Source organism: Sapajus apella, unplaced genomic scaffold (genome assembly GCF_009761245.1).
Source record: "Sapajus apella isolate SASKATOON/1434 unplaced genomic scaffold, GSC_monkey_1.0 scaffold4, whole genome shotgun sequence".
Classification (NCBI taxonomy): Eukaryota; Metazoa; Chordata; class Mammalia; order Primates; family Cebidae; genus Sapajus; species Sapajus apella.
This window is the reverse complement of record NW_022436944.1, coordinates 32599546-32626368: the sequence shown is the minus strand read 5'-3', so window position 1 is coordinate 32626368 and position 26823 is coordinate 32599546. Positions and strand designations below refer to the sequence as shown.

At 43.3% G+C, this 26823-nt stretch overlaps 2 protein-coding genes and 1 long non-coding RNA gene across 4 annotated transcripts in view; 2 read left to right on the top strand and 1 right to left on the bottom strand.

The window, feature by feature from the left end:
- TOPBP1 (DNA topoisomerase II binding protein 1) overlaps positions 1 to 26823 on the bottom strand; it is a 153593-nt gene that overhangs the window by 95567 nt on the left and 31203 nt on the right. The gene's annotated exons all lie outside the window — the stretch shown is intronic.
- Positions 208 to 9230, top strand: LOC116541807. Its single transcript, XR_004264957.1, has 2 exons — positions 208 to 294; positions 7439 to 9230. It is a non-coding gene; the product is annotated as an uncharacterized LOC116541807 (long non-coding RNA).
- Positions 23142 to 26823, top strand: part of TF (transferrin) — a 35033-nt gene continuing 31351 nt past the window's right edge. For both annotated transcript variants that reach the window (XR_004264953.1, XM_032266267.1), the window contains exons 1-2: positions 23142 to 23681; positions 25575 to 25747. Coding sequence is in view for 1 of the 2 variants with exons in the window: in XM_032266267.1 (XP_032122158.1) it covers positions 23639 to 23681; positions 25575 to 25747 (216 nt within the window). In the remaining variant the exon portion in view is untranslated. The remainder of the gene's footprint in view (positions 23682 to 25574; positions 25748 to 26823) is intronic.

Genomic DNA, 26823 nt, shown 5'->3' with positions numbered 1-26823 from the left:
GCAGTCCTGCAGCAGAGGGATCTGACTGTTAGAAGGAAAACTAAGAACAGAAAGAAATAACTTCACCATCAACGAAAAGGACGTCCACTCAGAGACCCCATCAAAAAGTCACCAACTACAAAGACCACAAGCAGATAAAGCCACTAAGATGGGAAGAAACCAGCGCAAAAAGAATGAAAACACCAAAAACCAGAACGCCTCTCCTCCTCCAAAGGATCACAGCTCCTCACCAGCTAGGGATCAAAGATGGATGGAGAATGAATCTGATGAATTGACAGAAACAGGCTTCAGAAGGTGGGTAATAACAAACTTCTCAGAGCTAATCTGCTTTTTAAAAAAGATTCTTAACGTGCAAGTTTAGATCAATTATTTAGAACATTCTTCTTTTCCAAAATAAATATTTAAAATGATAAAGTTCCTTCTAAGCACTGCTTTAGCTACATCCCATAATTAAAAATATATATTTATTTATTTTTAAATTGACAGTGTAATTGTACACATTTATAGGGTACACTTTGATGTTTTGATACATATCTATATTGTATAATAATCCAATCAAGGTAGTACATCCATTGCCTCATGAATTTATCATTTCTTTGGGGTGAAGACATTTAAAAGTCTCTCTTCTAGCTGTTTTATAATATACAATATTGTACTGTTAGCTAGTGTCATCCCACCATGCAAGGAAACACCAGAATTTATTTCTCCTATCTGATTGTAACTTTGTATTTGTTGACTAACCTCTTCTCCCCTCATCCCTCCCTTCGTCCTAACCATTGTTCTACTTTCTGCTTCTGGGATATGAGTTTCTTTTTCCTGCTTCTGGGATATCAATTTTCTTTCCTAAGTATGAGTGGGACCATGCTGTATTTGTCCTTCTATATCTGGCTTCTTTCACTTAACATTATGTCTTCCAGGTTTAACCACGTTGTTGCAAATGACAGGATTTCATTCTCCTTTACAGCTGAATAGTATTCTATTCCGTATATATACCACATTTTTTAACTTGCTCATCTGTTGTCGGACACTAGGTTGATTTCATATCTTGGCTATTGTAAATAGTCCTGCAATAAACACGGGAGTGCAGATATTAATATTTCTTTGACATACTGATCTCATTTCCTTTGGATATATAACCAGTAGTAAGATTGCTGAATCATATTATAATTATATTTTTAATTTTTTGAGAAACCTCCATAATATTTTCCATAATAACTGTTCTAGTTTACAATCCCACCAACAGTTTGTAAGTGTTTCCTTTTCTCTACATTGTAACCAATACTCATTTTCTTTTGTCTTTCTGATAATAGCCTTCTAACTGGGGTGAGGTGGTATTTCAGTGATTTTGATTTACATTTCCCTGATCATTAATGATGTTGAACTTTTTTTTTCATACGCCTATTGACAATTTCATGTCTTCTTTTGAGGAATGTCTGTTAGAGTCTTTTGCCTATTTTAAAAATTGAATTATTTGTTTTTCTGCTGTTAAGATCCTGATATATTTTGGATATTAATCCTTTGTCAGATGTATAGTTTGCAAATGTTTTCTCCCATTTTGTAGGTTGTGCCTTCACTCTGTTAATAGTTTTCTTTGCTATGCAAAAGCTTTTTAGTTAGTTGCAGTCCCATTTGTCTATTTTTGCTTTTGCTGCCTGTACAAATGTCTTATTTTAAATATCCTTGCCCAGGCCAATGTCATGAAGGTTTCCCTTATGTTTTCTTTTAGTAGTGTCATAGTTTTGGGTTTTACATTTAAATCTTTAATCCATTTTGAGTTGATTTTTGTAAATGGTGATAGGTAGGGGGTCTAGTCTCATTCTTCTGCATATGGATATCCACTTTTCCCAGCAGTATTTATTGAAGAGACTGTCTTTTCCCCAAGTATGTGTTCTCAGCTTTGTTGAAATTAAGTTGGCTGTAGGTGTGTAAATTTATTTCTGGGCTCTCTATTCTGATCCATTGGTCTATGTGTCTGTATTTATGCCACTACCATTCTGATTTTGTTACTATAGTTTTGTAGTATCAGTCAGGTACTACTTTGTAGTATCAGTCAGGTACAAACCTCCAGCTTTGTTCTTTATGCTCAGGATTGTTTGGGCTATGCAGGGTCTTTTGTGATTCCATATAAATTTTATGATTGTTTTTTCTACTTTCATGAAGAATGTCATTGTTATTTTGAAAGGGATTACATTAATTCTACAGATTGCTTTGTGTTGTATGGCCATTTTTACAATGTTGAAGTCCCCTATTATCACTGTATTACAGTGTATCTCTCCATTTAGGTGTAATAATATTTGCTTTATAAATTTGGGTGTTCCATTATTGGATAGTATAACAATTGTAAGCATATCTACTTACAACTGTTACATTTTCTGTTGAATTGATTCCTTCATCATTATCATCTTTCTATAATGAACTTGTCTCTTTTTATACGTTGTTTTTGTTGTTGCTGCTGTTTTTTGAGACAGGGTCTGGCTCTGTCACCCATGCTGGAGTGCAGTGATATGATCTTGACTCACTGCAACCTCTGCCTCCTGGGCTCCAGCCATCCTCAACTTCATCTGAAGTCAACTTCAGCTTCCCAAGTAGCTGAGACTACAAATGCTTGCCACCACACTTGGCTAATTCTTTTGTATTTTTTGTAGAGACTAGGTTTTACCACGTTGCACAGGCTGGTGTCAAACTCCTGAGCTCAAGCAATCTGCCTGCCTTGGCCTCCCAAAGTGCTGGCATTGCAAGCATAAGCCACCATGCCTGGCATCTTTTTACAGTTTTTGACTTAATGTCTATTTTATCTGATGTAAATATGGCTACTCCTGCTTGCCTCTGGTTTCCATTTGCATAGAATATCTTTTTCCATCTCTTCACTTTCAGTCTATGTTTCTGTCTTTAATGATCAGGTGAGTCTACAAGACTAGAGAGTACAAAGTTGAGTCTTGTTTACTTAGCCGCTATATCTTTAAATTTGAGAATGTAATCCATTAACATTCAAAGGCTGTTATTGATAGATAAGAACTTACTCCTGACAAAAATGTCAATTGTTTTCGGTAATTTTGTAGATTGTTTCTTCATTCCTCCTTTTCTTGTTTACTTCTGTGATTTGGTGGTTTTCTGTAGTTTCTCTTTCTTATTTGCATATCTGCTGTAATTTATTTATTTGTGGTTACCATGGGGCTAATGTGAGTCTTGTAAGCATAATAGACAATTTTAAGCTGATAGCAACTTAACTTTGGCTGCATAAAAGTATTCATGCCCCTTTCCTTTCCCACAGTTAATATTTTTGTTGCCTTAATTTACTTCTTTATCCATGATGTGTTCCCCAGCCACTAATTGCAGTTGTTATTTTTTAACCATTTGACTTTAAATCTTCATACTAGAAGACTGAGAGTTTTAGATAGCGCTATTATATCCCTGAGTATTTTTAGACTGATTTATGAAATTACCTCTATATTTTAATGTGTTTTTAATAACAGTAATTATCATTCTTTTGTTTCTTTTTGTAGCACTCCTTTAAGCATTTCTTGCAAGGCTGCTCTTCTTCATTTCTGAGGGATAACTTTGTAGGACATAATATTCTTGGTTGACAGTATTTTTTTTCTTTCAGCACTTTGAATATGTCATATCATTCTTTCCTGGTAAGGTTTCTGCTGAGAAATATGCTGACACTCTGATAGGAATTCTCTTATATGTGACTTGACACTCTTCTCTTGTGGCTTTTATAATTTTCTCTGTCTTTGACTTTTGACAGTTTGATTATAACGTTCCTCAGATAATCTTTTTGGGTTGAATCTAGTTGGAGACCTTTGGGCTTCCTGAATCTGGATGTTCATATCTCTTACAATATTTGAGAAGTTTTCAGCTATTATTTCATTAAATTGGTTTTCTGTGACTTTCTTTATCTCTTCTCATTTGGTATTTCTATAATGTGAATATCTGTTCACTGAATGGTGTCCTATAGGGTTTCTTCATTCCTTTTTGTTTCTTTTTTTTTTTTTCTCTCTGACTGGGTTACTTTAAAATAGCTATCTTCAAGTTCAGAACTCTTTGTTCTGCTTGATTTAGTCTGTTGATGAAGCACTTAATTGTATTATTTTATTTTATTCATTGAATTTTTTAGCTTCACAATATCTCTTTGGTTCTTTTATATGATATCTCTTTGTGGATTCTTTTTTTTCATTCAGATCATGAATTGTGTCCTGATTTCATTGAATTGTTTGTCTGTGTTCTCTTGTATCCCACTGAGTTTCCTTAAGATCAATACTTTTAAAATTTATTTTCAGCCATCTTGTAAATGCTCCTTTCTTTGAGACCTGTTACTGGACATTGATTGTGGTGTCATATTCTCTTACTTTTTCATGTTTCTTGTGTCCCTACATTGATATCAGCACATCTAGTAAAATACTCACTGTTTCTAATTTTATGGAGTAGCTTTAGTGGGGAGAGTCTTTTTTCTGTGGTGGTCCTACAGTGTTGGTTGAGTATGGTGCATTGGTTTTGGTTATGGGTGAACTCAGTAGCATGATCTCTGTTTAAGCTGCAATCCTCACTGATGTCAGCAATTACCTCAGAGACCTAGGTTGTAGGAGCTTGTGATAGTGGTGTGGTTTTGTTGGGAGTGGAGGTACCAGGATGGTTGTCTAGCTCAATACATCCAGGTGCAGAGGGCTGACAGGCTGTTTGGTGAACAATCTGAGGAGATAGTGACCACTACTGGCCTGGCTGTCAAGCTAGGCCCAGGTATGGCTGCTTGTGTGGTGGTATAACTGTCTGGGGAGGCAGGGCCACCACCAGACCATCTGTTGGGCTGGGCACAGGCTCACCAAGCACAACAATGCTGGGTGGCCCGGCAGTGGTTTGCCTGGGGAAGCAGGTCTGCCACTGGACTGGCTGTGGCATAGTGGAGCCAGACTGCTTTGTAGCAGTCTGTTTTATAGAAGTGGGGTACTACAGGTCTGGCTGTCAGGCTGGGTGCAGGTGTGCGCAGGTGCAGTGGGACCTGGGACCAGGTAGCTTTGTGGTAGTCTGTCTGTGGGAGTAAAACCATTGCAGGATTGGTTATCAGGTTGAACATTGGTGTGCATGGGCTCAGCACGCCTCCCACTCTGTAGCATGAGTAGATGAGGGCAAGGCAGTTTCACTGCTATGTAGGTTCTCCTGTTCCCTGGAGAATGAGTGCCATGTGGATTCTAATGCCAGGTCTCAGTCACTCCATCTGGCCTATGCTCTGGGCAGCCATGGTAATGGTGCTGGAGACACCTGTGTAAATGTGGTAGCATGGCTGTGGGTATCAGGATAGAAAACATCAGTTGCTATTGATCCTGAGGGGACACACTCTAGTAGTACAACCTCTGTGTCCCAGTTAAAGCATTTCTCATGCCTCAGCCTCCCAAGTAGCTGGGATTATAGACGTGCATCACTACGCACAGCTAATTTTTTGGATTTTTATTAGAGACAGGGTTTCACTATGTTGGTCAGGCTGGTCTCGAACTCCTGTCCTCAAGTGATCTGTCCACCTCAGCCTCCCAAAGTGCTGGGATTACAGGCATGAGCCACTGCACCAGGCCTGCTATTGATTTCTAATTTAATTCTCTTGTGGTCAGAATATATTCTCTGGCCACAGGGAATTAAAAAGGGATATTACTTCAGTTCTTTTGAATGTATAGAGATGTTTTTAATGACCAACATATACTCTATCTTGGTGGATGTTCCATGTATACCTGAAAAAAATATGTATTCTGTAATTGTTGGGCATAGTGTTCTATAAATAATAATTAGGTCAACTTGGTTGATGCTATTGTTCAAATACTACATTGTAGTGCATTTTATGTCTACTTATCATATTAATTACTGAAAGAAGAGGATTGAAGTCCCCAAATATAAGTATGGATTTGGTTATTTCTCCTTTCAATTGTTCATATATTTTGAGGCTCTGTTAGGTTTGTATACATTTAAGATATTGTGCCTTCTTGATGGATTGACTTATTATCATGAAATGTCTGTAGTTGTCTGCTTCATTGGATATAAATATGACCACTCCACCTTTCTTATGATTAGTGTACGCATAGTGTATTGATTTCCATTCTTTTATATTTCATTCATCTGTTTCTTTACGTTAAGTTGGATTTCTTACAAAGGATATATAATTGGACCTTCCTACCTACCTTCCTTCCTTCCTTCCTTCCTTCCTTCCTTCCTTCCTTCCTGTTGGAGTCTCACTCTGTTGCCCAGACTAGAGTGCAGTGGTGCAATCACAGCTCACTGTAGCCTCCAACTCCTGACCCTCCCAAGTACCTGGGACTATATGCTCATGCCACCATGCCTGGATAATTTTTAAATATTTTTCATAGCATTGGGATCTTGCTATGTTGCCCAGTCTGGTCTCAAACTCCTGGACTTAAGTGATCTTCCTGTGGTGGCTTCCCAAAGTGCTGGGATTACAGGCATGAGCCACCATGCTCAGCTGGGTCTTTCTTTTTCATTCTGATTACAGTCTTTATCCTTTTAAAGTGATGTATTTATTTATATTTAAATTAATTATTTGTATTTGTTTTCTATTTGTCTCATCTGTTGTTTGTTCCTTCCTTCTTCTTTTTCTGCCTTCTATTGGATTGAATTTCTTTTAGCATTCCATTTTATCTTCTCTATTGGTCTATTAGCTATTCTTTTTTTAAAAAATATCTTCTCCAAGGTTTGCAATATGCAGCCTTAGTTTAACACAAGCTTCCAATAATGTTATACGACTTTGTGTAAAGTGTAAGATCTTGTTCTATTTTTTTTCTTTTCTTTTTTTGTTTAATTTTAAGGAGTGGAGAGTTTCATAGGCAAGAAGGAAGGGAGAAGACAGAAGGAAGAGGCTCCCCCACATACAGAGACAGAGGGTGGGGTACTCCAAAGCCAAAAGAGGGAACCCTTATTTTTTTCCTTATAATAACTTTGTGTGGGAGATAGCCCTGATACTTTCTATTGCTCCATTTTAGGTGAAATTCAGTTTCCTGAGCTTTTAAAATAAAGCTGCTTTTGAGAAAGTGCTTTTTAGCTTCATGAAGCTCCCTCTTCTGTTGTTTTGCATGGTATTAGAAATACGAAAGCTTGCTTTCTAGGGTTTCTTGACTCTTATTCCTTCATTCACTTTGGTCTAGACTTTCTCTTTGCATCACTGTTATGGTTCCTTCTGATGCCACCAACTCCTTCTGAGCTTCTATCTCAAGTTCCTCATCTACCCAGTGAGCTACCATATTGACTCTTTCAGCTCATTTAGCTGCCAGAGCTGAAGAACTCAGCAGAAGGCAGATCTTCTCTCCAGCCTAGAACTCAGTCCTAGAGAGGACAGGAAGGGCCCCTGGTTCATGAGCTTCCTGCCCAGGAGTTTCTGGAGACAGGGCCTCACTCCTTCTGGAAATGGCATTTTCACATCGAGTCCTATGTTCTCTTCCTGTAGGTTTCCCCCAGGAAGCCATGGGCATGCCCATCCTTTATGCCGGGCTTCTGGAAGACTCTCCTCTGGAGCTTTACCTGCTACAAATCTTCAGACTCTGTTAGCCAAAGCCCAGAGACTGCTGGCTGTAATGGGCTTGTGGTCCTACCACCAATTTTTTATACCAGGAGAGTCAGCCTTGCAATCCTAAGACCTGAGGCAGGAGCCTGAAGACTCAGGGGTTCAACAGGGGTCTTTCAATGGCACTTGGGGAGAGATGTCAAGAACCCCACTTCTGCTTTGTCCCAATTCTAAGAACTTGAAAAGAAATCCAGAGGAGATAATTGATGTTTAACATTTTAATATATTTGAGATACTAATGGATCCCTTTGAGGATTCATAAAAGGCAGGAACTCTTATTTTAGTAACACACACACAAGTGTGCGCACACACACGCCTTTATATACAATTTTTGTGCATTCATAGCTTCAGTTTAGTGATTCTTCTGTGACCTCACACTGCCTTCCATGGGTTGCAGAAGTGTAGGGATGGAGGTTTGTTGATCCGATTTTAAGTAGATGCTATCCTAGGCGGTTGGTAAGTCTTACTAAATTATACATGTAGACACGTTACATATATGTATTTAAAAGTCTTGTCTTTGGGGAATATTTAAAACAACTAAAATGGTAAAATCATTCCATTGTAGAAACCAACAGTTGCCACCAATTATTTGCAAATCTGTACAGGTCCGAGATTCACTCTGGACAGCCGAGAAACCTGGTGAACTCTTCTTTTGCCATGGAGACTGAGGACATTAAACAAGGGAGTTTACTCTGGGGGCAGTAGAAAGATCAGTGATCAGTTTACTTTGGCCCCAGGAGCACTGGACTCTCTTCAGCTTAACCAGCCACCTCTCACGGGCCCATCTGAAGGTCTTGGGACTTAACCTGTCTTGGTGAAAGAGCAATGGGAAGTCTAATCCTTAAATAATGTTGGAAGAAATTATGAATAACACTTTTCAAGAAAGTATGTCACAGGACAGTGGGGACAGCTCAGGCGATTGAGTCCATAGTCCTAGGTTCTAGCTTTCCATCTTGCTGGACAGCCTACCAGTTATGTCTGTCCTCCAGCTGAGCTCAGTTTTTGTCTCTGTAAAATCAGATCTCTCTACTAAATGGTCTCTCAGGGTGTGTTTTGCCAAAGGGCCCAGTAGCAATGGAGGGAGACATAAAGCAATCAGAGCCACTTCATTAGTTCACTGTGTATTTGGTATGTAGTCCATGTTGGGTGTTCTGTAATAATGATAGTTGTCATTACCATCTATTGGTGTCATTACCATCTATTGGTCAGACAGGGCAAGTACTCTAACAGCAATGTGAGTAATCTTCAGAAGGATAAGGTAGACATTTGTACTCCTATTACTAATGAGAAACAGAAGCTCAGAGTAGATGAGGAACTTGTCCAGTATGATGCAGCTATTAAGTGGTCTAACATCCAAACCCAGGAGTCTTTGACTCCAATGCCAAGCCCATTTTATTATTCCACAGATTGCATGTGACAATACGCAGTGAATGAATACACAGGTGATTATTAATAGAAGGTGGGCACAAGGAACTGGCATACAAAGAAAAAGTGCTGCTAAGATCTGTCCGCTCTGTTCTCTGTGATAGATTGCCTAGGGCTTAGAGGTCAGCATCCTTGCAGGGTCCTTGATGTAGTGAGAGCTGAGGGGCTGAACTCAGGAGCTGTGCACATGAGACTTAGAAGGGGAAGATGTTGGTCAGGATATAAATAAAAATTAGATGAAAAATGCTAAGGTGCTGGATACTGTACTAGGTGATTTGCAGTAACTACTAATTTAGATCTCACAGTAACTCCATGTAGCAGGCATTATGATCCTCATACTCTAGATGGGGAATTGGGGCACTGAGAGCTTAGGTGACTTGCCTAATTCACGGTCCATCCTGAAAGTCTTAGTGTATAGAAGTGAATGACCAAGCCATGCCACTGTAGTTTTAGTGGTGTCTTCAGTCAGAGAGAACCAGGTCCATGACCTCTTGTCCTAATCTGTGCAGTTATGATCCTCTCCTGTGTTTACCAAATGCCACTTCTACCAATGCTATGTTCCTGCCTTGCAGTGTGAAGATTATTTCCAAATTCAGTTCTGGGAATATACCCCACTTCTGGGGGCAAATTCATCTATCAGAGTTTCTTCTTTTATTTTAAAATCCAAATTCTTGGACACCTGTTGTCCCAGCGCACTTTATGCCATGCTCTCAAAATTTCACAGCCTTTCTTTCCACTCCCAAGCATCTACTTTGTCACCTGGGAGAGGGGCCTCTCGAGGAAGGGACTAAAGCAGCTCCTGTGACACATGCTGCCTATTTCACAATTTGGGCTGACATCATTCCTTCATGGGGCTCAAACCTCATGTGTCCCCATCCCTGACTGCTAACCTCCTTCCCATCTTTGCCAGGCCTGTCTAGGTGTCCTGTAAAAAGTGTGTCAGGGAAGGCCAGCATTCCTGAATGCCTTTGATCAGGGACCTTTGTTCCTTTACACACGAGAGTTCCCCGAGTGTGCTCGGCTCCAGGGTCAGTGGCCTCTCTAGCTGTCAGCCTCGGGGTCAAGTGGAGCTGGGTGAGGTTGAAACTATAGTGATGAGAAAAGGGGTTTCTTAGCAGGGTATATCTCTGTCTTAAAATGAGGACAGGCAGCTCCTATTCTCTCCCAGTTGTAGAAGAATGACTGAGTTGAGGAATAGGAGCCTGTAGCTTTGTAACATTGAACAATGTTGAATATCTCTGCTCCGTTTTTCCTCCAAAAAAAAGATGTCTTCTCAAAAGAAGACATTTATGTGGTCAACAAACATATGGAAAAAAAGCTCATTATCACTGGTCAATACAGAAATGCAAATCAAAACCATAATGAGATACCATCTCATGCCAGTTAGAATGGTGATCATTAAAAAATCAGGAAACAACAGATGCTGGAGAGGATGTGGAGAAGTAGGAACGCTTTTACACTGATGGTGGGAGTATAAATTAGTTCAATCACTGTGGAAGACAATGTGGTGATTCCTCAAGGTTCTAAAACCAGAAATACCATTTGACCCAGCAATCCCATTACCGGGTGTATACCCAAAGGATTATAAAGCATTCTACTATAAAGACACATGCACACATATGTTTACTGCATCACTATTCACAATAGCGAAGAATTGGAACCAACCCAAATGCCCATCAATGACAGACTGGATAAAGAAAATATGGCACATATACACCATGGAATACTATGCAGCCATAAGAAAGGATGAGTTTGACGGATCCAAGATGGCCGATTAGGAGCAGCTCAGGATTGCAGCTCCCAGTGAAAGTGCAGTGCGTGAGTGGACGCCACATTTCCAGATGGATTTTTATTGCCCACAGACCATGAGATTCCCAGGTGGAGGAGCCCCACAGGTCACCAGCACAGCTGTTTTGGCCAGTGCAGCAGATCTCCACACAAAATACACGGGTCTGAGCGCCATTTTAGCTGGTGATTGGAACTCCTGGGAGACAGAGTTGCCCATTCAACTGATAAAAAGGGGACTGAAACAGGGAGCCAGGCTAGGAGATTCCCAGGCAAAAAAGCGCCACAAATCTCCATGCGGCTGTTTCAGCTGGCGCAGTGGGTCGCTGCACGGGAAATCACACAGATCCTGGTGCCTTTTCAACAAGAGACTGGAACACCTGGGAGACAGAGTCACCCGTTCAACTAAAAAAAAAAGGGGAGGTCTGAGGCAGGGAGCCATGTGATCAGGCTCAGCTGGTCCCACCCCCACACAAAAACAGCAATCTGAAATGCTCTGGATTGAGAGTTTCACAGCAAGCACAGCTGAACAAGCACAGCTGAAACCAGGACAGTCCAGCTCTATGGGGGAGGGGCATCCGCCATTACCAAGGCAGTCCACCACTACGGAGGTAGTCCACCATTGCCGAGGCAGCCTGCCATTACAGAGAGAGTCTGCCATCACAGAGGTGGGACGCCATTGCCGAGGCAGTTCTAACTATACCCATATAAACAGGACTGCAGGGAAGTTCACATGGCAGCTGGGCAGAGCCCACAGCAGCTCAGCAAAGCCTCTGCAGGCAGACTGTGACTAGGCTGCCTCCTCGCTGGGCAGGGCAGCCCTGAAAAAAGGCAGCAGCATGATAGAAACTTATAAATTAAGCCTTAACTCCCCAGGAGAGAGCAGCTGGGGGAAAAAAAAGGCATTTATGAGTTCTGCAGCAGACTTAAATGTATGTGCCCAGCAGCTCTGAATGAACAACGGAGCTCACAGCTCAGCACTTGAGCTCCTATAAAGGACACACTGTCTCCTCAAGCAGCTCCCTGACCCCCGTATATCCAAAGAGTCACCTCATAAAGAAGAGCTCAGACTGACATCTGGCGGATATCCTTCTGGGACAGAGATAGCAGAAGAACAAACTGGCAGCAACCCTTACTGTTCTGCAGCTACTGCACGTGATCCCCAGGCAAACAGGGCCTGGAATAGACCTCCTACAGTAGTCCTACAGCAGACAGGCCTGAATGTTAGAAGGAAAACTAAGAAACAAAAAGAAATAACTTCATCATCAACAAACTGGACGTCCACTCAGAGACCCAATCTGAAAGTCAACAACTACAAAGATGACAGTTGGATAAATCCACAAAGATGGGAAGAAACCAGTGCAAAAAAGATGAAAACACCTGAAACCGGAACGCCTCTCCTAAAAGAGATCACAACTCCTCACCAGCAAGGGAACAAAGCTGGATGAAGAATGAGTGTGATGAATTGACAGAAACAGGCCTCAGAAGGTAGGTAATAAGAAACTTCTCTGAGCTAAAAGAACATGTTCTAACCCAATGCAAAGAAACTAAGAACCTTGAAAAAAGATTTGACGAAATGCTAACAAGAATAAACAGCTTAGAGAGGAATATAAGTGAATTGATGGAGCTGAAAAACACAACATGAGAACTTTGCGAAGCATATACAAGTTTCAACAGCTGAACTGACCAAGCAGAAGAAAGGATATCAGAGGTTGAAGATCAACTCAATGAAATAAAACGAGAAGGCAAGAAGAGAAAAAAGGGTAAAAAGGAATGAACAAAGTCTCCAAGAAATATGGAACTACGTGAAAAGACCTAATCTATGTTTGATAGGTGTACTTGAGTGTGACGGAGAGAATGAATCCAAGCTGGAAAATACTCTTCCGGATATTATCCAGGAAAACTTCCCCAACCTAGCAGGGCAGGCCAATATTCAAGTCCAAGAAATATACAGAACACTACAAAGATATTCCTCAAGAAGAGCAACCCCAAGACACATAATTGTCAGATTCACCAGGGTTAAAATGAAGGAGAAAATGCTAAGGGCAGCCAGAGAGAAAGGTCAGGTTACCCATAGAGGGAAGCCCATCAGACTCACAGCAGATCTCTCAGCAGAAACCCTACAAGCCAGAAGACAGTGGGGGCCAATATTCAACATCCTTAAAGAAAAGAACTCTAAACCCAGAATTTCATATCCAGCCAAACTAAGCTTCACAAGTGAAGGAGAAATAAAATCCTTTACGAACAAGCAATTACTCAGAGATTTCATCACCACCAGGCCTGCTTTACAAGAGCTCCTGAAAGAAGCACTAAACATAGAAAGGAACAACCAGTACCAGTCACTCCAAAAACACACCAAATAGTAAAGAGCATCGACACAATGAAGAAACTGCATCAACTAACAGGCAAAACAACCAGCTAGCATCAAAATGGCAGGATCAAATTCACACATAACAATATTAACCTAAATGTAAATGGGCTAAATGCCCCAATCAAAAGACAAAGGCTGGCAAATTGGATAAAAAGTCAAAAACCGTCAGTGTACTCTATGCAGGAAGCCCATCTCACATGCAAGGACACACATAGGCTCAAAATAAAGGGATGGAGGAAGATTTACCAAGCAAATGGAGAGCAAACAAAAGCAGGAGTTGAACTCCTAGTCTGTGATAAAATAGACTTTAAACCAACAAAGACGAAAAGAGACCAAGGAGGGCATTAAGTAATGGTAAAAGGATCAATGCAACAAGAAGAGCTAATGATCCTAAATATATACGCACCCAATACAGTAGCACCCAGATACATAAAGCAAGTTCTTAATGACTTACAAAGAGACTTAGACTCCCACACAATAATAGTGGGAGACTTTAACACTGCACTGTCAATATTAGACAGATCAATGAGACAGAAAATTAACAAGGATACCCGGGACTTGAACTCAGACCTGGACCAAGCAAACCTAATAGACATTTACAGAACTCTCCACCCCAAATCCACAGAATATACATTCTTCCCAGCACCACATCACACCTACTCTAAAATTGACCACAGAATTGGAAGTAAATTACTCCTCAGCAAATGCAAAAGAACAGAAATATGATTTCTAACAAACAGTCTCTCAGACCACAGGGCAATCAAGTTAGAACTCAGAATTCAGAAACTATCTCAGAACCACACAGTTTGATGGAAACTGAACAACTGGCTCTTGAATGATGACTGGATAAACAATGAAATGAAGGCAGAAATAAAGATGTTCTTCAAAACCAACGAGAATGAAGACACAACATACCAGAATCTCTGGGACACATTTAAAGGAGTGTCTAGAGGAAAACATATAGCAATAAATGCCCATATGAGAAGCAAGGAAAGATCTAAAATCAACACCCTATTGTCAAAATGGAAAGAGCTAGAGGAGCAAGGTCAAAAGAACTCAAAACCTGGCAGAAGATAAGAAATAACTAAGATCAGAGTAGAACTGAAGGAGATAGAGACACAAAAAAACTCCTCAAAGAATCAATAAATCCAGGAGCTGGTTTTTCGAAAAGATCAACAAAATAGACCACTAGCCAGATTAATAAAAAAGAAAAGAGAGAATAATCAAATAGATGCAATAAAAACGATAAAGGGGATATCACCACAGATTCCACAGAAATTCAAACCATCATCGAGATTATTACAAACAACTCTATGCACATAAACTAGTAAACCTGGAAGAAATGGATAAATTCCTGGACACTTGCCTCCTCCCAAGCCTAAACTAGGAAAAGGCCAAAACCCTGAATAGACCAATAACAGGGGCAGAAGTTGAGGCAGCAATTAAGAGCCTACCACCCAAAAAAAGCCCAGGTACAGATAGGTTCACAGCCGAATTCTACCAGGCATACAAAGAAGAGCTGGTACCATTCCTTCTGAAACTATTCCAAACAATCTAAAAAGAGGGAATCCTTCCCAAATCATTTTATGAGACCAACATCATCCTGATACCGAAACCCGGCAGAGACTCAGCAAGAAAAGAAAACTTCAGGCCAATATCCATGATGAACATAGATGCAAAAATCTTCAATAAAATACTGGCAAACCGATTGCAACAGCACATCAAAAAGCTTATTCACCATGATCAAGTAGGCTTCATCCCGGGGATGCAAGACTGGTTCAACATATGGAAGTCTATAAACCTTATTCACCACATAAACAGAACCAAAGACAAAAACCACGTGATTATCTCAATTGATGCAGAGAAGGCCTTTGACAAAATTCAACAGCCCTTTATGCTAAAAACCCTCAATAAACTAGGTATTGATGGAACATATCTCAAAATAATAAAAGCTATTTAGACAAACCAACAGCCAATATCATACTGAATGGGCAAAAACTGGAAGCATTCCCTTTGAAATCTGGCACTAGACAAGGATGCTCTCTCTCACCACTCCTATTCAATATAGCATTGGAAGTTCTAGCCAGAGCATTCAGGCAAGAAAAAGAAATAAAGGGTGTTCAATTAGGAAAGGAGGAAATCAAATTGTCTTTATTTGCAGACGACATAATTGTATATTTAGAAGACCCCATCATCTCAGCCCAAAATCTCCTGAACCTGAGAAGCAACTTCAGCAAAGTCTCAGGATACAAAATCAATGTGCAAAAATCACAAGCATTCCTATACACCAATAACAGACTTAAAGAGAGCCAAATCAAGAACGAACTGCCATTCACAATTGCTACAACGAGAATAAAATATCTAGGAATACAATTAACAAGGAACGTAAAGGACCTCTTCAAGGAGAACTACAAACCACTGCTCAGTGAAATAAGAGAGGACACAAACAGATGGAGAAACATTCCATGCTCATTGTTAGGAAGAATCAGTATCGTGAAAATGGCCATACTGCCCAAAGTAATTTACAGATTCAACCCTATCCCCATCAAGTTACCAATGACCTTCTTCACATAACTGGAAAAAACCACCTTAAACTTCATATGGAACCAAAAGAGAGCCCACATAGCCAAGTCAATTCTAAGCAAAAAGAACAAAGCTGGAGGCATCACACTACTGGACTTCAAACTATGCTATAAGGCTACAGTAATCAAAACAGCATGGTATACTGATACCAAAACAGAGATATAGACCAATGGAACAGAACAGAGGCCTCAGAGGCAACACCACACATCTACAACCATCCAATCTTTGACGAACCTGACAAAAACAAGCAATGGGGAAAGGATTCCCTGTTTAATAAATAGTGTTGGGAAAACTGGCTAGCCATGTGCAGAAAGCAGAAACTGGACCCCTTCCTGACAACTTACACTAAAAGTAACTCCAGATGGATTAAAGACCTAACATAAGACCTAGCACCATAAAAACCCTAGAAGAGCCGGGCGCGGTGGCTCAAGCCTGTAATCCCAGCACTTTGGGAGGCTGAGGCGGGTGGATCACGAGGTCAAGAGATCGAGGCCATCCTGGTCAACATGGTGAAACCCCGTCTCTACTAAAAAATACAAAAAATTAGCTGGGCATGGTGGTGCGTGCCTGTAATCCCAGCTACTCAGGAGGCTGAGGCAGGAGAATTGCCTGAACCCAGGAGGTGGAGGTTGCGGTGAGCCGAGATCGCGTCATTGCACTCCAGCCTGGGTAACATGAGTGAAACTCCGTCTCAAAAAAAAAAAACAAAAAACCCTAGAAGAAAATCCAGGCAAAGCCATTCAGGACATAGGCATAGGCAAGGACTTCATGACCAAAACACCAAAAGCATTGGAAACAAAAGCTAAAATAGACAAATGGGACCTAATCAAACTCTACAGCTTCTGCACAGCAAAAGAAACAGTCATTAGAGTGAATTGGCAACCAACAGAATGGGAAAAAATTTTTGCAATCTATCCATCTGACAAAGGGCTAATATCCAGAATCTATAAAGAACTAAAACAGATTTTCAAGAAAAAATACAAACAAGCCCATTCAAAAGTGGGCTAAAGATATGAACATACACTTTACAAAAGAAGACATACATGAGGCCAACAAACATGAAAATATGCTCGTCATCACTGGTCATTAGAAAAATGCAAATCAAAACTACATTGAGATACCATCTCACACCAGTTAGAATGGCGATCATTAAAAAATCTGGAGACAACAGATGCTGGAGAGGATATGGAGAAATAGGAACACTTTTACACTGTTGGTGGGAGTGTAAATTGGTTCAACCATTGTGGAAGACAGTGTGGCGATTCCTCAAGGACCTAGAAATAGAAATTCCATTTGACCCAGCAATCCCATTACTGGGTATATATCCAAAGGATTACAAATCGTTCTACTATAAGGACACATGCACACGAATGTTCATTGCAGCACTGTTTACAATAGCAAAGACCTGGAACCAACCCAAATGCCCATCGATGATAGACTGGACAGGGAAAATGTGGTACATATACACCATGGAATACTATGTAGCCAAAAAAATGATGAGTTTGTGTCCTTTGTAGGGACATGGATGAACCTGGAAACCATCATTCTCAGCAAACTGACAGAAGAACAGAAAATCAAACACCATATATTCTCACTCATAGGTGGGTGTTGAACAATGAGAACACATGGACACAGGGAGGGGAGCATCACACAATGGGGTCTCTCGGGGGGAAATAGGGGAGGGACAGCGTGGGGTGGGGAGTTGGGGAGAGATAGCATGGGGAGAAATCCCAGATATAGATGATGGGGAGGAAGGCAGCAAATCACACTGCCGTGTGTGTACCTATACAACAATCTTGCATGTCCTTCACATGTACCCCAAAACGTAAAATGCAATTAAAAAAAAAGAAAGAATGAATTCATGTCCTTTGCAGGGACATGGATGAAGCTGGAAACCATCATTCTTAGCAAACTAACACAGGAACAGAAAACCAAACACCCCATGTTCTCACTCATAAGTGGAAGTTGAACAATGAGAACACATAGACACAGGGAGGGCAAAACCACACACCGGGGCCTGTTGTGGGTTGAGGGCTAGAGGAGGGACAGCATTAGGAGAAATACTAATGTAGATGATGGGCTGATGGGTGCAGCAAACCGCAATGGCACATGTATACCTATGTAACAAACCTGCACATTCTGCCCATGTATCCCAGAACTTAAAGTATACACACACACACTCTCTATATACCTATATATACTACATATACGTACTTAAAGAGTATATATATATAAAGTGTACATATATATAAAGAAATAATTGTGGATGGAATAATAGCATTAAGGGCCAGATGCTGTGGCTCTTGCCTGGAATCCCAGGTTTTTGGGAGGTTGAGGTGAGAGGATTGCTTGTGCCCAGGAGCTGGAGACTAGCCTGGGCATGGGCAACACAGTGAGACCTCATCTCTACTAAAAAAAAAATAATAACAAAATTAGCAGGCTGTGGTGGCATATGCCTGGAATCCCAGCTACTCAGGAGGCTGAGGCAGGAAGATTGCCTGAGTCCAGGAGGTCAAGGTTACAGTAAGCTGTGATCATGCCACTCTACTCTGTCCTGGGCGACAGAGCAAGACTTTGTCTCACAAAAAACTGTTAAGGTTATATAAAATTTCTTATATGTTAGAGATGCATACTTTTATGGGAGAAACAATATGACAACTTCTATTCAGAAAAAAAGTAGGGGAGGAAGAATGGGTGAAATATTAACCCTCCCTCCCTTCCTTCCTGAGTCTGGCTCTGTTGCCCAGGCTGGAGTACAGTGGCATGTTCTCAACTCACTGCAACCTCTACCTCCCGGGTTCAAGTGATTCTCAATTCTCATGCCTCAGACTTCCAAGTAGCTAGGACTACAGGCATGTGCCACCATGCCCAGCTGATTTTTATATTTTTAGTAGAGATGGGGTTTCACCATGTTGGCCAGGCTGGTCTTGAATGCCTGACCTCAAGTGATCTGCCCGCCTTAGCGTCCCAAAGTGCTGGGATTACAGGCATGAGCCACTATGTCCAGCCTCTTTTGCATTTCATTTACAAACTTTAGAATTATGTTGTTAATTTACATGAAAAAATATTTGGAATTTGACTGGGAGTACATTGAATTTATATATCCATTTGAAGAAAAGCAAGATCTTTATATTATCAAGTCTTCCACTCCAGGTTCAAGATACAGTTTTCCATTTACTTTTTCTTAATTTATAGTCTGGTATGCAAAAGTTTTAGATATCTTTTGATAGATTTATTCCTAGGCATTTGTTTTCCTTATGTTACTTTAGGTAGCATTTTTCATGTTTTTTTTTTTTTTTTTTTTTTTTTCAATTTGAGTATAGAAATATAATTGACTTTGGTATATTTTTCTACCTTATCCAGGTCTATTTTTTTCTTTTTTTTGAGACAGGGTCTCACTCTGTCGCCCAGGCTGGAGTGTAGTGGTCCAATCACGGGTCACTGCAACCTCTGCCTCCCAGGTTCAAGTGATTCTCCCACCTCAGCCTCCTGAGTAGCTGGGACTACAGGCACACTCCACCACACCTGGCTAATTTCTGTATTTTTAGTAGAGATGGGGTTTCACTATGTTGGCCAGGCTGGTGTCAAACTTCTGACCTCAAGTGATCCACCTGCTTCAGCCTCCCAGAGTTCTGGGATTACAGGCGTGAGCCACCGTGCCCAGCCTTAACTCATTATTCCAAGGTATACTCTAGTTTCTTCAGAATTTTATACGCATACGATTTATTATGCATAAAGATGATAGGTTTTTTTTTTTCCTTTTCAATCCTTTTACTTACTATTTCTTTTTCTTGCCTGACTGGACTGGCAAGGGCCTCCAGTAAAAACATTGACTAGAAATGATAGTAATAAACATTCTGGTCTTATTGCTGATCTCAACAAGAAAGCTTTATTCAACATTCCACACTAAGTATGATATCTGTAGGCCTTTATGGTACAGAAATACTTGATATCAGACTGAGAAAGTTTTGTAGAATAAGTTTGCTAAGCGGTTTTATTATGAATGGATACTGAATTTTACTAAATGATGTTCTTGTACTAAGTAATAGGGTCATACCAATTCCCTTTATTATTCTACTAATATGATATATGACAGTGATTGATACTTGAAAAGACAGCTTACATTCCTGGAAGAAACCCAATTTGGTAAATATTTATTAATCATTGTGTGAGGCAGAGGACACTGAGTGGGGGAGAGGAAGAACTGCTCAAAGCAGACAGAGGCTCTTTGTTTGCTTTGCTTCTGTGTCAACTGGGCAACGTTTGGAAACAACAAATATTGTTTCAGAGCCCACTGCTTGCTTACCCACCTCCTGCTGGTCAGCTTTTCCAGCTTTCCTGCACGTACACACAAGTGTGGCTGTTTCTTTAAGGGTCAACTCGTGGTTGAAATTTAAGAGTTTTGCCCTGATTGTGGTGAAAGATTTGGCTCATGCTTGGGTTGGTCTAGAACTGGAAGCTTCCTTTATGTCCTCTCTCAATCTCTTTCTCTCTCACCTGCCTCCCTTTCTTTTCTCCCCCACTAAATAAATAAAGAGAAGGTCAATATCAAGAAGGCAACTGTGGTCTGGAGAAGACTGAGATTTAGGAATTCTAAGTTCAGGTCTCAGAGCTCCATAAATAAGGACCTATCATTTGACTGTAATGTCCACATCTCACAAATGGAGGTACTGATCTTATCTTGCAGGACTTCTGGGCAAGATCCCACAATCTTGCCTCAATGATCTTGCCCCAGGACAGTGCCTGACACATAGAAGGGGATAAAAACATGATATTTTCTTCCAGCTGAGCACAATCAAGCCAGTCCATGGTTAAGGATCTGCAGTTGGTCCTCAGACCTCTCCCAGACTGACCAGCCCCTGTGCTGGCAAAGCCCTGGGGGCTGTGTGCCAGTGGAGACATGGCAAGGCTGGGAGTCTCATGTGTGTCCCTCTCTCAGTGTGACCCCAGATGAGCTCCTTGGCCCCTGCGTGTCCTGATTTCCTGGGAGAGGTAGTGTCCCTGGTGGGTGTGTACACTCTGGAACCAGACTGCCTTCTTTTGTATTCTGACTTTGCAGCTGATCTTGGACAAGGTATCATACTCTGTAGTACTCAGTTTCCTTGTCTCATCTGTAAGATGCAGATACTAAAGCACAGAAGTCAGAGGGTTATTGTAAGTGGTCAGCAAAGCTCCCAGTAAGTCTCAGCCATCATTAAGCTATAAAAAGGGACAGTGAATTTCAACTCCAGAGCATCTCTGGTGTAGAATTGAAGAATATAAGTGACAGTACAGGTACAAGTGTCATGGACATGAAACCCTGTCATGTTAACCTCTTACTTCACATGCTCCTATAGACATATACAGACATAGGGACCCCATACAGCTAGGGCCACGTGCACATGTACATTCCAAATCTAGCCTCACCTCCCCTGCCTACCCCACCTAAGGAATGGCAAACACGAGGCTCTGCTGTTGTCCTCCTGAGCACGAGCCAAGGCCCTGGATCTCCCTGTCCAGGTGTGTGTAGATGAAGTGGGAGAACCAGCTCTCTATGCCTTGTCTGAGCTTCCTTCATATTCCATGAGGCTGTGTACTTCCTTCTCAGAACCTGTCTTGGGCTTGGAATCAGAGGACTCCACTGAGGACAGGGCATAGAGTTGTCTGGTCTGGAAAGGACTCAGTCTGGCCAGTAGATGCTCCCTGCTGAGGGGCTCTGGCTAGGCTATGGGCCTGTGGCTGGAGGAGTGGCCTCAGCAGTGCTTACTCTATGAATGTAGAAGGGTTCCAGGGAAGGAGAATCACTGACCATCTTGTTTCCATACCCTGAGCTGAGCTTCCCTGAGTTTGTGGCGTGAACTCAACCTTTGGAACTGCACTTCCTACTCGCTGGCAGACCCTGCACGCTTACTACAGGGCCTGTCCATGCATCAGCTGCATGTGTGCATGCTGCCCTGCTGGGTGCCTCCCAGCTAGCCTTGCCCCTGACTCTTCCTGCTCATCTCACATCCATACCTCAAGGTCTCCAAATGACTCCAGACCACTGCCTAGTGCCTGTGGCAGGGGCAGTAGGAATATGGCCCCCATGGCAAGAGGGCCATATTCTTCTTTCCCCGTGGCTAAGCACAGGGGGCCATGGACGGGGCAGGAGCGAGTAAGACAGGGCAGCAGTGGTCACCCTTCCTCACTGGGGAGGCTGGTGTGTTGGGAAAGCCAGGTTTGCCTCTGTCCCCACTGTAAACAGCAAGTTTCTGCAGTTGACTCTAAAGTGGGAGGTGTGTAACTCCTTTGCATATGAGACACTCTTTTGGGGTGTGAGAGAACATAGCCTAACTTCAGTTGTATTTATTTTTATTACAAAAGATTAACAGATTATCATTCACTCATATTGAACGTGTGAATTGGCCCATCTCCCATCTGAGTCTGCAGTCATGACAGATGGAGGCTTCGAGGTGCCCTAAGGGAAGATGGGAATCACCTCACAGTGCTATAGGTTGCGAGGGAAGTGCTGACCCTACCCTTTGTTTCGGCATTTTTGTTTCCATATTTTGTGGTTTGTATGTGCCCAGCTAAACGTAGGTACAGATTAGACAATCTGGTTTTAACTCTCCAGCCCTCACTAGACGCACACATGCCTTAAAAAGATTCCTACAACGAAACTAGCATTAGGAGATAATTCTGACAACAGAAAAACAAGTGAACAAAAATCAGATGGGTGACCTGACATGTCCACTAGGCTTGGTATGAAGTTGGTCAGCTGAAACACGAGGCTGAATGAATGACCATCTGGTTGGATAAGAAGTAACTTTTCGCAAAATCCCTGAAGTCTGGATACACTTCATGGAGGGAACCCAGACCTTTCTCCAAGTATACTGTGCCTTGAGATGATAATCCTATGTAAGCTCCCATAAGCAAAACGACATTTGGGTTTCATCCTTAGCTCATCCTTTGACAAATTTCTATTCTTTGTGCATGATTGAAGTGTACACATTTTTTAGGTTAAAATATGAGCGTATAGAAGGTACAAGTTCAATACTTTTCATTATAAGGATGTGCAATTAAACCGGTTAGGAGACTCATGGGCTAGAGGGGGACACGGTGGCCCCAGGCTGTAAGAACAGGCCACACCCTCCACGGGGCGCTTGCTTTGTGCTAAGATGGCGCTTTGTTCTGAGCCTCACAGGGTTTTGACCATGTTCCTGGAAGCTTCTTGTGGGAGAGAATTCATCTTCCCCTCTGACTCTGTCCCTAGTCTAATGTGTCCCACAGGAAGCTTGAGGGCAGGAAATTTTCCAGCCCAAGAGCCTGAGCTCAGCGGGGCAGGAAGAGGGAGCAGCTCCTCCACGGGGCGCCTTGGAGAGCTCAGGAGCGAGATTTCCAGGGACATCTGGTGGGGAGCAAAAGGTGCTGAGCCTGTCTTTGACCTTGAGCCCTGCCTGTTTCTCCTGCATCCTCTCCCAAAAGGGGCTTTGCCTGTCATTCTCCAGTTCTAGAGTGGGGTGGGCAAAGTTCTTTTCCCCCTCCAGCCTCGGAGTCTCCCTCTGTGGATCGCGCGGATAGGGCTGGTGGCCCGGACCAGCTCGGCCTCCCTGGAGTCAGGAGCAGAGCCACCGGCTCCTAGCCCACCGTAGCCGCTCCTGGCACCGAGCGAGCCGCGATGACAATGGCTGGATTGTGCTTCCTGTCCCTTCCCATCAGCATTTCTGTGCTGGACTCCTTCCACTGGCGGGTCGGCCCCAGAGCTCAGGAAATGAGGTCATCAGTAGGGCGAGTAAGGGAGGGGGGTCAGGAGAGGGGCGATTGGGCAACCAGGCTGCACAAACACGGGAGGTCAAAGATTGCCCCCAGCCCGCCCAGGCCGGGGATAAAGTGGTGCGGGGCGTGGGAGGCTGCACAGAAGTGAGTCGGATTGCGCTCGCCGCCCGCGCAGCACCTGGAGGATGAGGCTCGCCGTGGGAGCGCTGCTGGCCTGCGCCGTCTTGGGTGAGTGCGGGCGCGGGGAAGCATTGCAGAGGCGCCCGCCTGCGCGACCCCTGCAACCTGGCCGGCCACCGCGCCTGCATTCGGCGCTCAGGCTGGAAGCTTGGGTACCTTTCCGTTGCTCCTCTGCGCCTCACCCCTGGCCTCTGCCTGGGCCTCAGAATACCTTTCACTGCGCTCACTGCCTCCTCCTCCTCCTTCTCTTTGTCCAGTAAATCTTGCAGCAGTGAAACACAACAAACCACAGCATGTCTAACCAGATTATCAAAACCCTCTGCTGCTGCCTCTTGTCAAGTCCAAACTCCTTAGCATGGCATTCAAGGCCTCCAGGTCTGACCATTCCCCCCTTCAGAGTCTGATGTCCCCTGGGTGCCCTGGGAGCTGTAGATGCCCTGCCAAAGAGGCAGTGCCATAGAGTGGTTGGAGCATGGATTTCAAACCAGATTTCTTGGATCCAAATCCTGGCCGGCTCCTCACCAGGGAGGGGGTCGTCACAGCATTTGCCTGGGAGGGTCAGGTAAGAGTCAGCAAGGTGTTGGATGCCGGGCACCAGTGGCGGATGCTGCATACATCCTGCTGTGGGGCAGTGACTGACGCCTCACTCCCCGACCTCCTGAGGTGGGGCCCCCTTCATACTCCAACTTCTGCCTGCCATTCATGGGGCATTTGTCGCACTGCTGGGGCTCCCACGTTTAGTTGTCTCTGCCAGTAAACAAGCAATTCCTCGAGAGAGGACCCCACATCGCTTGCCTTTATCCCCGCACAGAGCACTCCACAGGCTGTGCAAGGTGATGCTCCATTGAGGACACATTCTCCTCTATGGGAACCCTGGACGCGTGGCTTTGTGGAGGGGCTGCCACAGACTCAGGCTGCCTCCTAGGATTTCCCATGGGCCAAGGGAGATAATGGGGGGCGCTGGGGTGTCCAGTCCCTGGTGGCCCCTCTTCATGCATCCTGGAGAGTTGTGGGCCTCCCCTCCACAGGCTTTGTGGATCTCATCAGAGCCCATGAATCAGCCTTAATGTGGTGGTCCCCAAGGAGTGGAGATGACAGAGGACCTTGGGGACGGGGCAAAAGCCCATGTGATAGGGATGCTCTCTCTGCAACCACATGGATTTTCATAGTTGCCCATGGCTGGCTTCAGCTTTTTTCCTGAATGGCAGCCAAAAAGTCTGGTGAAAATGGAGGGAGAATTCAGTGGGAACAGAGGGGAGACTGTTGAATTTGGGTTTTTCTTAGTTATTCCTAAACAGAGAGCAACAGACAAGTGTCACAGACAAATTAATTATCTTTTTGTTAATTTGCCCTCAGCTACTGGCCAAGGGGTGAAGGAACTCAGAATGTTTTCTTCTTTTGTGCCCTGAGTAGCAGACCCAGGGTCTGGAGACCCAGGTTCTAGGCCTGGCTGGGCCAACAAGAAGATGACCTTGGGAAAAAAAAAAAAAGGCATCATTCTCTGAGTCCCAATCCCTGTTCTCAAAAAGATGGCAATTCCCCCCTCCTGGTTTTTCATTGTTGCGGTGTCAAGCCCATGTGTTGAGGTAGCCGAAAATGCCCTGTGCGCAACAAGGCTTATATTCCACGGCCGGCCAGGGGCCAGGACAGCGAGGGGACACAGAGCGGGTACAGAGGAGCAGATTGTCATCTCCACCTGGGAGCTCATGGTCATGCCTGCATCCCTCTGGCCAGCAGTGGGTGGTCAGCAGGAAACTGGGAGGCCATTAGGGCAACCTTTTATTGGCCCAGTCTCAGAATGCAGTGAACTTGTGCCCTGTAGCGTTCGTGGACAGGAGTGAGGGGAGGACAGGACCGAGGGGGTGTGGCCTCCTTGGGGCGATACTCTCGCTCCCTCAGCACAGGGAGTGCATTCCTCCATCTCTGGCCTCTGTCCCCCAGGGCTGTGTCTGGCTGTCCCTGAGAAAACTGTGAGATGGTGTGCAGTGTCAGAGCATGAGGCCACAAAGTGCCACAGTTTCCGTGACCATATGAAAAGTGTTCTTCCACCTGATGGTCTCCGTGTTGCTTGTGTGAAGAAAGCCTCCTACCTTGATTGCATCAAGGGCATTGCGGTAAGTTGCTGCTGCCTAAAAGGGAGTGGAAGAAAGCTGTACTTTCTCAGTCTCCAGTCACTTTGGAACAATTATTTACTCCCACGTAGGAGGCTGAAAAGTATGGAGAAGTCAACCCTGTTACTAAAATCACTTCAAAAATGGAAATAGGGGAGGTCATCTTTAATATGTCTAGAAAGCAAAAGTCGAAAAGTCCATGGACTTTTGCTTTTCAGACACAGTAGACACAAGGGTGACTGTTTTGAGACACTAGGTTCTCTGAACTCAGGAAAAATACAGGAATGCCCGCTATCAGGCTGGGTACGGTGGCTCATGCCTGTAATCCTAGCACTTTGGAGGCTGAGGTGTGTGGATCACCTGAGGTCAGGAGTTCAAGACCAGCCTGGCCAACATGGTGAAACTTCATCTCTACTAAAAAGTACAAAACTTAGCTGGGCATGGTGGTGCATGCCAATAATCCCAGCTACTCTGGAGACGGAGACAGGAGAATCGCTTGAGCCTGAGAGGTGGAGGCTGCAATGAGCCAAGATCCTGCCACTGCACTCCAGCCTGGGTGACACAGCAAGACTCCATCTCAAAAAAAAAAAAAAAAGAATTTCCATTATCAAAATAATTTTATAACCTTCTTTGGCAGCTCTTGATACATAACTAGGAAGATGAGTGGTGCACGCAAGGGGAAGAGAAGTGTTCTGATTGCAGATGACAGCTGAGCCCTTTGCTCTTAGGTTTATGAAAATGCTCTTCATCCTTTCAACGTTTCCCCACCCTTCTGTACATGTCAGATCCTGTGCTGGGCAATGGGGCTGCAGTGGTGAATTAAACACACTGGTCCTTACCCTTAGGGAGCTCACAGCCTAGTCAGGAGAGCAGAAAAACACTTGAATAAGTAAACAACTAATTCCAAAATGTGGGATGTACAATGGAGGGAAAGAAGAGAGTGTTCTCATGGGGACTCAGAAAAACTTGCTTTGTCCTGGGTGGTCAGGGACCATCTCTCTGAGAAAGATGTAATGAAGCTGAGACCCAAAGGCTGAGCCTGGGTGGGTTCCCATATAAAATATACCAGGCAGTGAACA